This window comes from Danio rerio, chromosome 17, assembly GCF_052040795.2.
Source record: "Danio rerio strain M-AB ecotype USA chromosome 17, GRCz13ab, whole genome shotgun sequence".
NCBI classification, from domain to species: Eukaryota; Metazoa; Chordata; class Actinopteri; order Cypriniformes; family Danionidae; genus Danio; species Danio rerio.
Window position 1 is genome coordinate 6,872,083 of NC_141037.1, and position 12,918 is coordinate 6,885,000.

General features: G+C 39.4%; 2 protein-coding genes and 1 long non-coding RNA gene across 9 annotated transcripts in view; 1 reads left to right on the top strand and 2 right to left on the bottom strand.

Annotated features, from left to right (window-relative positions):
* Window positions 1-12,918, bottom strand: part of LOC141378508 (uncharacterized) — an 842,893-nt gene that overhangs the window by 724,534 nt on the left and 105,441 nt on the right. The window lies entirely within an intron of this gene.
* The window catches only part of fndc4b (fibronectin type III domain containing 4b), a 94,298-nt gene that overhangs the window by 33,518 nt on the left and 47,862 nt on the right, over window positions 1-12,918 (top strand). The gene's annotated exons all lie outside the window — the stretch shown is intronic.
* Window positions 1-12,918, bottom strand: part of gckr (glucokinase (hexokinase 4) regulator) — a 35,328-nt gene that overhangs the window by 7,388 nt on the left and 15,022 nt on the right. For all 3 annotated transcript variants that reach the window (XM_087290002.1, XM_087290003.1, XM_087290001.1), the window contains 8 exons: window positions 10,458-10,576; window positions 7,515-7,613; window positions 7,258-7,355; window positions 6,351-6,427; window positions 3,823-3,919; window positions 3,635-3,732; window positions 659-736; window positions 411-560 (listed from right to left, as the gene is read on the bottom strand). In XM_087290002.1, the coding sequence (XP_087146128.1) occupies window positions 411-560; window positions 659-736; window positions 3,635-3,732; window positions 3,823-3,919; window positions 6,351-6,427; window positions 7,258-7,355; window positions 7,515-7,613; window positions 10,458-10,576 (816 nt within the window). The remainder of the gene's footprint in view (window positions 1-410; window positions 561-658; window positions 737-3,634; window positions 3,733-3,822; window positions 3,920-6,350; window positions 6,428-7,257; window positions 7,356-7,514; window positions 7,614-10,457; window positions 10,577-12,918) is intronic.

Genomic DNA, 12,918 nt, shown 5'->3' on the forward strand with positions numbered 1-12,918 from the left:
TTAAATATTGGACATTCATTTTGGCATTATTGCGCAAATATCAATGTCATTACAGAATTAGTGTACAACATATTATTAGAGTGTACAATATACAATTTGCAGTGCTCCTAAATTCTTTCTGGTGCTTCTAAATTTTGAAGTTGGTATTACCGGTGCTACCAAGTAAAAAGTTAACTTCGAGCCCTGTAATACCAGGCTGTTAGAAAAGAAAGTCTAAAAAGTCATTCTTAATGGTCTTAAAAGGGTCCTAAATGTCTTAAATTTGACTTGATGTAATCTACAGAAAACCTGTACTATATTCCCCACCCTCTATTCATGTTTTAGTTGAGATTACGTCAAACATCAAATAAAAGAAATTGCACATATCAAAGCACTTCACAGGACCTTAAATGCATTCATCACTGATATACCTGTAATATACTGATGGCTCTCCTGTACAGCTTGCTGTTAGTCACTCTGAGGTCTATCATATAATTCATGTAGACTTTTCCCTTCAGTACATGAGCTCCTGTGCTGATTGCATTAAGACACCATTTGGTTGAAAGCTCCCAGCGCTGTGTCTGTTGAATAAAATATTAGGTGTATTATTCTTATGCAGCTATATATATTTCATCTAAATTGTTGCTTCAGGGACTAGTTTATATGATGAATGACTGACCATTACAACTGGGTTCTCCTCTGAAGAAAAAGACCACGTGATGTTCAGGACGGTTTCAAACACGCTGCACACACTTTCCTGAAACAATATACAGCATGTGGGCTAAAGACAGTTTACAAAAGTGATTTTGGAACTATAGAAAGCATTTTGTCTACAATAATTAAAAGAAAGCCTCAATTTTGCATTTAAAGGGCCATGACACCCCCCACTTTCGGTTAAAGTCTACTTCAGAATTTTTTCAAAAGATGCATGATTAATGGGCGTGGAGCTCCGCGAGCATCGGGCAGGAGTGGGCGTGGCCAGCAGGGGAGAAGGAGGGGAGCGAACAACTGTTGTTGACAGTTAGCTCACAAAATGAGACACAAACCCTGAGGAGACGCATGAGTTTATAGGTCACACAGTTAAAATGCAAAGAAACAAACAGTAATTTAATGCCCTGCTACACGTAATTTCATATACACATAACCACAATTTATATCATTATAAAGATAAGTGTGTTCATGTAAACACTATAAATGAGGACTCTCCCTCGATCCCCGGGTCTAAATTATAGATCTGAATGCAGACTCAGTGCAGCAGGTCTCCTGACCTGCCTTTTTTAACCATTAGCCCTGCTGGTAATATAGAGGATTTAGGCAAACACAGCAGTACGGCGATGTGTCTGAATGTGACCGAACTCCTGATAAAAGTCAACGTCCGCCATTCTTCAATTCTCGCACTGCTCTCCCGACAAAAATGCTTGCAGCACACACAGCTTTGCTGTATGATCGGCCCTGATAAGATCGGGGGGAAAAAACATGCAACAAAAACACCATGGATCATGGAAACAAACACATATGAGCCTTCATGAACGGCTACTGCGTGCCGTAGGTCTGTGTCTCACAGCTTGCTTGAAACTGGCAGGTCTGTCTTGCCTTCGGAAAGCACGTGCTCTCATGAATAATTAAGCAGCCGGCTCTTCTCATAGGATAAGAAAACTCCGCTATGAATAATAATGAGAAACCAACGTGTCATCATTGCACTTGCAGTACTGCGCTACGTCGCCAATTTTGATCCCGCCCCAAAAATCATTTTAAACCCGGAAGCTGAAATTAGCTGACAAAAGCACAAAATTATACAGTTTTCCCCACAATTAAAGCTGACAGGTGCTGACATTAGCCCCTTTCACACATACAGACCTTTCCGGAAAATTACCGGCAATTTTCCGGAAAGGTTGTATGTGTGAACAGGTCCTTTTTGAAAATACCGGTAAATTCGTTCTGGCTATTTTCCGGAAAGAGAAGTTGTAACATTACCGGCAATTTGCCGGAATGCTGCGCTGTGTGAACGCAGAAGGAATATTTCCGGAATAAGCGCGTGCACGTCTAGAACGTGCTGACGTGAGACGTCTGCTTTAGCCAATCACAACAGTCAGACGCATTTACGTCCGCGCGGTTTGTGAGAATAAAAGCCTTTGAATATTTTTCCAGACACATTTAGCTGCTAGAAGTTAGTCAGATAACGTTTATATGTTCTCCTTAATGCCAACTGTGCAAATAATCATCGATAAGATGCTTATGATAAGCCGTTGTTTGTTTACCTTCAAGCTTTGCGTGTGCCCATGAAACAGCCTGTGAGCGGCAGCACACGCACATATTATGAACATCTCGACATGCGAATATGATCCTGTGAAAGTTGTTTACAATATTGATCATCAAAAGAGTTTGTAATTTTGTCAAATGTTTACAAATACAAGCGCAGCCGTTTAAAGCTCATTTGTGGTGAATGATGTCAGAATTTACCGGTATTTTGGAATGGATGTGTGAATGCTCTTTTCCGGAAAATTTCCGTAACGTCCTCGCCTGTGTGAACAGCGCTTTTTTGAACATACCGGTAAAGTCGTTCCGTAAATTTTCCGGATATTTTCCGGTATCACTGTGTGAAAGGGGCTATTGTCTTAACTGATGCTCAACACACACACATCTGTTAATATATAAAAATAAAAGTTCTCCAGGGTGTCCTGAACCTTTAAAAAGGTCATATTTTGGTTTTAGAAGTCTTTTTACCTAATTATCCCAACCACTCTCATATGATTTGTTCAGTGATTCATTTGCATTGGGCTAATCTTTAATTGGTTCGTTAACCCAGTCTTGTGATTGGTCGACTGGGTTCAGCGCAAGGCAGAGAGAAACGTCCACCATGGTTATGAAGTAGAACAGTGTATGTGAGAGTCCAATGCAGTTTAACACCAGCATATTACTCTACTCTTAACCCTAACCCCAGGTAATAACGACACGCATTCATTATTAATCCACACAGTAGTAAAAGTTTAACTATTTTGAAACTGACCACACCACATAATAACTCATCTCTAATAACTGATTTATTTTATCTGTCACGATGAAAGTGAATAATATTTGACTAGATATTTTACAAGACACTTCTATACAGCTTAAAGTGACATTTAAAGGCTTCACTAGGTTAATTAGGTTAACTAGGCAGGTTAGGGTAATTAGGTAAGTCATTGTATAATGATGGTTTGTTCTGTAGACTATTGAAAAAAGAAAAAAAGGGGCTAACAATTTTGTCCTTAATTTTTTTTAATGTAAAACTGCTTTTATTCTAGTCAAAAAAAAAAACAAGAAACAATCAGACTTTCTCCAGAAGAAGAAATATTATCAGACATACTGTGAACATTTCCTTGCTCTGTCTATCATCATTTGGGAAATATTTAAAAAAGAAAATATCTGACTTCAGCTGTATGTGGTGGTAACAATTAATTTGCTAGTAATTTTTATCTTGCTAATAAATACTGCATGCGTTTCTTGACTCAGAGACCCATTCAATCTACTTTAAAATGTAAAATACCTGCAAGAAATAATCCGCCTACAGAAGCAGCAGTATGCATTTCTAACTCATGCACTGGAAGGAAATGTTTAGAAATAAGTGAGAGTTCTTTGGCTATCGGCACTAATCCTAATCATTCATTTTACTCACAGGAACAGTGAATTTCTCACGGTCATGAGCAATTGCATGCAAATTAGATGTCCTGCGCCTCGCTTGATTGGCCAGCTCCATCACCTCACGCAGGTCATCTCAGGAGACACATTAGAATGTATTTAAATATTTTCATGCAATGTTACAGTCGAGCATGATGCATTTCAGTCATTATTTTGTTTACTCACCATTCACTGTAAACAGAAATAAGATCATGTCATTTGGACTGAGTCCAGGTAACACTGTCTCCACAAAATCCCTGTGACTTATCATAAATTCTGGACCCTAGGAATAGTTGATTTTGCATTAGTAGTTGGTGGTAAATGTTATTATGATAAATATTAATATCCAAGGCAATAGTTTACTGCAATTGTTTCAGCATTATGAATATAGCTGATGACTTAAGCAAAATAATCTGCCAATGGGGTAAGAAAAATAATCTAGTTTTCCTTTTGACAAGATTACTTTGCTTACACTGTTTCAGATTATTTAGCCTGTTTATTGACAAACTTATTTATGGTGGCTTGAGAAAGCGACATACTGTAATACTACATCAACTTCTTTTGAGACAAATTTCTATATGCGTCTCCTCCTAGACTGTTCATACTACAACCACCAAACTAACACCAAACCTCTAAACTGGTCTGACTCGGGTTGCTATATCTTTTCCAATTGATCTGACTTACAGCTTTCTGAAAACTGACCTGGAAAACTCGGAAATATCCCATTGACTTAACATTGGACCAAACTTTGTGACCTCATAACTTTCCGCCGGACTGTCATACAGATTTAACGTTATTCTCATTTCACTCAGACCACCATTCTGCCAATCACTGATGATCTTTTAACTTACTAGCCACACCCTAGCAACCATTTACGGCACCCTAGCAACTGTCCCATAGACTTCCATTGTAAAAAAAAAAATTCCATTGACTTTACATTGGACATGCTAACAACATACCAATTTATGCTAACAATATACTAACAAACATACTAACAGGCTAATCATACTAGCAACATGCTAATTCATACTAAATTCATGCTAACAGCATGTTAGTTTATACTAGAAACATGTTAGCAACATGCTAACTCATACTAGAACCATGCTAACAACATGCTAATTTATGGTAGAAACATGCTAACAACTTGCCAATTTATGCTAGACACATGCTAGCAATATGCTAATCCATACTAGAACCATGCTAATTTATGTTAGCAACCGCCTAGCAACTGCTCAGAACACCTTAGCAGCCGCCTTGCAACACCTTAACAACCGCCTAGTAACAACCCAGAACACCCTAGCAACACATTAGCAATCAACTAACCACTCAGAACACCCTAACAACCACCTAGCAACACCTTAGCAATAACCTAGAACACCCTAGCAACAACTTAGCAACCACTCAGAACACCTTAGCAACGCCTAGCAACACCTTAGCAACACTCAGATCACCCTAGCAACTGCCTAACAACACCTTAGTAACTGCCTAGCAATACCTTAGCAAACACCTTAGCAACCAACTAACCACTCAGAACACCCTAACAACCACCTAGCAACACCTTAGCAACAACCTAGAACACCCTAGCAACCACTCAGAACACCCTAGCAACCACCTAGCAAGCCTTAGTAACCACCTAGAACACCCTAGCAACGCTTAGCAACACTCAAATCACCCTAGCAACTGCCTAACAACACCTTAGGAAGCACTTAGGTCACCCTAGCAACGCCTCAACAACCACTCAGAACAACCTAACAACTGAGTAGCAACACACTATCAACCACCACGCAACACCTTTGCAACCACTCAGAACAACCTAGCAACCACCAGGCAACCCCTTGGCGACCATTCAGAACAGCCTAGCAACACTCAGAACACCCTAGCAACTGCCTAACAACACCTTAGCAACCACCTAGGTTACCCTAGCAACGCCTTAACAACCACTCAGAACAACCTAGCAACCCCTTGGCAACCATTCAGAACACCCTAGCAACTGCCTAACAACACCTTAGCCACCACCTAGATCACCCTGACATTGCTTTAACAATCACTCAGAACAACCAAACTACTGAGTAGCAACACCCTAGCAACTGCCAAGCAACACCTTAGCAACCACTCAGAACAACCTAGCAACTGCCAGGCAACGCCTTGACAACCATTCAGAAAACCCTAGCAACTACCTAGCAACACATTAACAACCACCTAGATCATCCTAGCAATGCTTTAACAACCACTCAGAACAACCAAACAACAGAGTAGCAACACCCTAGCAACTATCAAGCAACACCTTAGCAACCACTCAGAACAACCTAGCAACCGCCTAGCAACCATTTAGCAACCACTCAGAACACCCTAGCAACACCTTAGCAACCACCTAGCAATGCCTTAGCAATCACCCAGAACCCCCTATCAACCTATCTAGCGAGAAACATGCCAATCCAGACTACTAACCTAAATGTAGTTGTCTATCTTTGCCGACTGTTTCACACTTTCTAAAAACGACTTCAATTATTTCAACTTTTAAACTACTTCAAACTTTCACACTAGGCTTTATCAAGACACCATAACTTTTCTAGTTTTACATGTAATTCCTAAAATAGGATTGTATTGTTTGCTTGTCTAGCAAATGCTTTGTGATTTTAAAATGTTTCGATATTTGAACTAAAAACAAGACAAAAACTCAAAGTACGAAAAGAACTGGAGGAGTGTGTGCTCACCAGAGACGACAGATCTCCCTCTTTATTTCTCATTTGACTGAAACCATTGTTGATAAAACCTCTGATGTCACCAAAATCTAAGAACACGAACAATAATATAATAATCACATTTCTTATCAACTTATTAATTTAATGTTATTAATTTACTTATTAACAAACTGTCTATACAGTTTTATATACAATGTTGATACACAGGGTCGGCCATTTATATGGATGCACCTTAATAAAATGGGAATGGTTGGTGGTATTAACGTCCTGTTTGTGGCACATTAGTATGTAAGGAGGCAGACTTTTCAATATGGGTGGTGACCATGGTGGCCATTTTGAAGTCGGCCATCTTGGAAGCAACTTTTGTTTTTTCAATCGGAAGAGGGTCATGTGACACATCAAACTTATTGGAAATTTCACAAGAAAAACAATGGTGTGCTCGGTTTTAACGTAACTTTATTCTTTCGTGAGTTATTTACAAGTTTCTGACCACTTATAAAATGTATTCAATGTGCTGCCCATTGTGTTGGATTGTCAATGCAACCCTCTTCTCCCACTCTTCACACACTGAAAGCAACACCGCAGGAGAAATGCCAGCACAGGCTTCCAGTATCCGTAGTTTCAGGTGCTGCACATCTTGTATCAACCAAGCACACCATTGTTTTTCTTGTGAAAGTCCCAATAAGTTTAATGTGTCAAATGACCCTCTTCCTATTGAAAAAACAAAAGTTGCATTCAAGATGGCCGACTTCAAAATGGCCACCATGGTCACCACCCATCTTGAAAAGTTTGCCCCCTCACATATACTGATATGCCACAAACAGGACGTTAATATCACCAACCATTCCCATTTTATTAAGGTGCATCCACATAAATGGCCCACCCTGTAGCATAACAAATGTGTAACTGTAAACAGCACCTGCTCCAAAAGTAGGCATGCATTCACTGGCGTCAGTCATTCCTATAATGCCAAGAGTTTGCCATCCCAGATAATACACATGCGCTTTCATCTGAAGACTGGTGAAACATGGACAGAAATAAGTCATACGCGAGTCATTGACTATTACGACCTTCATTATTATGATAATTGCTCTGCTTTTTACTGTGTGCACAAGTTCAGCCTTTTCATATGCATGGAAATCCTCAGAGGTTTATGTTATTTAACGTTCATTGTACCTCTCTCCTGCTTTCTGAATAAGTGCTGCAAGTTCATCGCTGTGCGAGTAAGTAGTTTCATAAACCATCTCACTCGCTGTGATCCAGGCCGATATACATCTGAATGAGACATTTAATTATAGTGTGTTACTCATGAGAGAACTGTGGGAAATGATTGCACATTTTTATAGTCCTATATACAGTGGTATAAAAAGTGTTTGCCCATCACAGATTTTATTTTTATTTTTGTCACTCATTTTAGATCATCAAATAAATTTACATACCCTACAAAAAGTAAAAGTTTTGCATTGTCAGTCCACAAAGTCTTGCCAATTCTCTTTTTATGGTGGAGTCATGAACACTCACCTTACCTAAGGCAAGTAAGGCCTGCAGTTCTTTTGATGTTGTTGTGAGATCCTTTGGGGCCTCTTAGATGAATTTTATGGTAATTTTGGTTGGCCGGCCACTCCTGGGAAGGTTCTCCACTTTTCCATGTTTTTCCCAATTGTAGATAATGGATCTCACTGTGGTTCGCTGCAGTACAAACACTTTAGAAATGGCTTCATAACTAGGGATGGCTGATGTTTCAATGCAGTTTCGAGATCCCGAAGTGCAAGTGTTTTGAAACACTGCACCGATGCATGATCCGAAGCACTTGGGTCACATGACTAAAGTGTTCCGAAACACCAGATCATGTGACTAAAGTGATTCAAGGCATTGTTCATTTTAGAGGCGCTTTCGATTGTGATCTTAATTTTAAATCTCATATTAATCAAGTTACAAAAACATGTTTTTATCATTTAAGAAATGTTGCCAAAATTCGTTCTTTCCTATCTTTTGATGATGCCAAGAAATTAATTCATGCTTTTATTTTCTCTCGGCTTGATTATTGCAATGCTATCTATACTGGTCTACCTAAGCCAAGGGTTCTACAATGAAGTTGCAATTGATACAAAATGCAGCAGCCAGAGTTTTAATGAAATTAAAGAAACGAGAACACATTACACCTGTATTAATAGAATTACACTGGTTGCCTGTGCACCAAAGGATAGATTTTAAGAATATTTTTTTAGTTTATAAAGCACTACACAATATGACACCTTCCTACATTTCCGACTCTTTAACAAAATATAATCCAAACCGTTTACTACGCTCTTCTAGTGCTGGACTTTTAGAATTTTATCCGGTAAACCTGATGCGATCTGGTGGCACTTCTTTTAGCCATTATGCTCCAAAAATTTGGAACCGTCTCCCCCTTGAAGTGAAAGAATCCCCAAGTATTCATGTTTTTAAAAAGCGTGTTAGGACGCATCTTTTTAAAATTGCTTATGATTAAACAAGTTTGTTAGGGGTACGCATTTTATCTATTTTGTTGTAGGTTTGTGTATGTAATGTATGGTGTGTGCCTGCATATGTAAGGACTATTGTGTGTGTGATCATGTGGATATATACTTACATTTTGTGTACATGAATGCTTTTATTTCAGTATATGTGAGAAGTTTTTGTGGTCTATTTTAATGCTTTTGTTTTTGTTTGTGAGGCACTTTGAGTTGCATGTATGTTGGAAAAGTGCTATACAAATAAAGTTTATTATTATTATTATTGAGACTTGGCAAATCTGCGGTTGACTGACAAGGATGGAAAAAACTTTCTCTCAAGTAGCCTAGTGGACTGTGCGTGTGCACAGAGTAACTGTGCTGCAATTGTCCTGAGTTTGAATCCCGACTTGTACAAATGCACAGAAATTATGACTTGATGTATTTTAATAATGTTATTTTTTGTGACCAAAAACAAGACATATTTGTTCATAAGGTGTTCATCCGGATGTCAGACTAATGTCATGTGACACATCAAACTTATTGGGAATTTTACTAGAAAAACAATGGTATGCTTGGTTTAAACATAATTTTTATTCTTTCATGAGTTATTTATAAGTTTCTGACCACTTATAAAATGTGTTCAATGTGCTGCCCATTGTGTTGGATTGTCAATCCAACCCTCTTCTACCACTCTTCACACACTGATAGCAACACCGCAGGAGAAATGCCAGCACAGGCCATTTGTTTTTGAATTTATTTGGATGGCGGCATTTTGTCTCATTTTTGGTCTACCTTACTTTGTCAGGCAGGTCCTATTTAAAAGATTTCTTGATGTGTGGCAGTAACCAGGTCTGGGTTTGGCTTGAGAAATTTACCTCAAGTGTGATAAAACAGTTACGTAATGCACTTTTCCACACAGGGCTATGTAGTTTTGGATTTTGGTTCCACTTAATAATTAAACCCTTCATTTAAAACTGTATGATTTCTTTACTTGTGTTATCCTTGGCTAATATGTAAATTAGTTTGATGATTTGAAACATTAGGGTGTCACAAACATGCAAATAAATAAGAATCAGTAAGGGGGCAAACACCTTTTCACACCACTGTGTGTGTATATAATGTGTATATGTGGCCATTTTATTAGGCACACCTAGCTAGAACGAGATGTAGCTGTCTGCCAATTCCCCCCACAGTCCTAAGGCATGCAGTTTCGGTGAACTGTATTAACTAAATTGGCCAAAATGTGTCATTGAGTAAGTGTGTATGTTTCCCACCACTGAGGGTTTTATTCTGGGTTGTTGGGTTGCGCTGGAAGGGCATTTCCTGCATTAAACCTATGTCAGAGTAATTGGCAGTTCATTTTGCTGTAGGAATAAACCAAAGTAAAATGAACGAGTGAGCCTGTCATCTGCACATCCATGACTTCCAAAGGTGCTCTGTTTGATAAAGATTTGATTGAGACATTTGCGAATAATGTTCATTCTGCTGTGGTGACCCCTCATTAATAAAGGGAATAAGCCATATAGAAAATGACTGAATGAATGAACTATCCCTTTATCAAGCAGTTAAACAGATGGACCTAATAAAGTGGCCAGTACTTAACTAATAATAATAATAATAAAACTCCAATCCTTTAAAAACATACTCAGGTGTAATTATCTTCTCTTTAAATGCAGCGTCATGTCCAGCCATAAGAAGAGTTTCCAGAATGATTTTGGTTGCACTGCCTCCTTTCATTCTGGACGATCCACTGATGGCCTCAGCCTATAAGGAGAGACCAGAGATACAACAACCACATCATTACATCTAACACAGGCACGTGCACACATAGTGCTCAACCTGTGCAGTGCACATGCCCTTTTTAGTCTTGGATAGAAAGTGCCCTTTCAAAATGATCTGAAGTGTCCCCGAGACAAACCCAACCCCCTACCCTCCCACCCCACTCTACAGTTCATGCGCAACAACGAATAACAGACAAATCCAAATGCCCAACACAAGCGAGCTGCGCTCCAGACCAGGGGTCTCATGTATCAACGCTGCGTACGCACAAAAACTTTGCGTACGCCAGGTTTCACGCTCAGAATCGCTCACGTTTGGATTTACTAACAATGAACTGAACGTGGGAATGTGCGCAGCTTCACGGCAGCTTTCTGGCAGGCGTATGCACATTTTTTGTGCGTGTCTGTTTTATTTCCATTGGCGACTCCTAGAGGCAGTTGTGTTAAATTGCTCTCTACAAAGTGTCTGAGCCTTGCAATGGCAGCTGTATGAGACGGGTTCATCTAGCAGGTATATGAGGTTTCCATACCATACATTTGACCAGCTAAACATTAAAGCACAATTTGCAGCGGTCGCCTGTTTTCCTAATGTAATCTGAGCTATCTACCGCACGCACATTGCTATAAAGACACTATCTGAAGATGAATTTGCATGCGTGAATCAGAAACATTTCCATTCAATAAATGTGCAAATAAAATATGATGCTTATTTATATGAACTTATTGATGATTCCTACTTGTCTTTCTCGTGATAAATAGTTGGCAAAATCTGATATGTAGCGGTGGAAAAAACAAGAAAGAGTTCATCAGACGCTGGATTCGAGCCGAGTTCATGCTCGAACGTATCAATTCATGATCACGTGCGTCTAACGAATAGCGCCACTGAGACTGTTAAGCGTCCTGCAACATTTTACAGATATAAATCACACTATTTCTATTTTTTAATTCACTCAGTGCGATGTTCAGACCCAACTGTGTTAACCGCATCAGCTAAACTCTCCCACTCTATTTTTTTCTTTTGTTGTTAATTCCGGAGAACAAACTTGCAAATAACACCGCTTTTCTCCGGTCTACCTCCGAAAGCAGCACCTCCAATTCACATTCTGTTCAAAGTTTCTCTTTTTGCTTGCTTTTGCCATTGCTTTTTCGTTGGGTTTTTCCATTAGCATAGTCATTAGCATATTTATAAGGGGGCGGAGGCAGGGAGAGGTTTTGTGCTCGTGCATGTTGCGCTCAGTTTCACGTTCATTCGGATGTACAGAAGAATATGCGTGAGATTCGGCGTACGCAGTGTTTCATACATCTGAATGTTTTAGTAAGATTTCCACGCAAGTCTTCGTACATGAGGCCCCTGATCAGCTCGATGACGTATAATGTCTCCGACACCGCCTGCAGTCCCATTTAGCAACTTGATAGCAACCGTCTTTTTAAAGAAGCCTGGCCGAATTAAAAATTCAAAAGTGTGCTGTAACTGATGTGTTTTATGTCGTAGAACAAAACGTGAAAATATCTTGAATTTGTGTTAGCCACGGACCTTATGTAAGCGATTTTACTGAAACCCCATTTAAAAAACCCATTGACTTTGGGACGAGGGAACCGGAAGTGCTAAAATGCTAACTCGCTTCCGGGTTTTTGCATACAAATTGACGTCATAGTTCCTCCACTCTATAGTGTTAACTATTAAGATTGCTTTAGGAATCACACACTAAGGCCCCGTTTACACTAATGCGTTTTCGTTTTAAAACGAATAAGTTTTGTTATGGTTACGGCATCCGTCCACACTACGCCGGAGTTTTCGAGCGCCGAAAACGGAGCGTTTCGAAAACGCTGGAGAGGCCGTTTTCATTCTAAAATGCTGCTGCTCCCTGTCAGTGTGGATGGAGGAAAATGGAGATATCTGAAAACGGAGGCGGAGCTGCCAACATTCGCCTATCTAATTGGGGCTTTTTCTCAATATTAAGTAGCCCACACACACAGTTCAGTCTCTCCCTGTAAGTTCAGACTTCGCAAGTTTGATATAGAAAACAGACCCTCGAGGAAAATCTTCAAAAGTGAACAGTGTACTTTATAACCTTATTCACATCATCCTGGCTACGTTGTTTCACTTTCTCAACAATAAAATGAAAACATCATTTAAAGAACTGCCTATTTTCATTTGGATATTAACAACTTAACAGACAGCAGAAATGCTGAGGCGTCGTGCTGCATCTTCACTGTGTGCATGTTTATACTAAAACAGAGCCTAACATCACTGCCTCCTTTCGTTTTATTGAAAATGCGAAACGTATCCTCTGCTTTGCTGAATGTCAGTTTTAATAAACAATAATA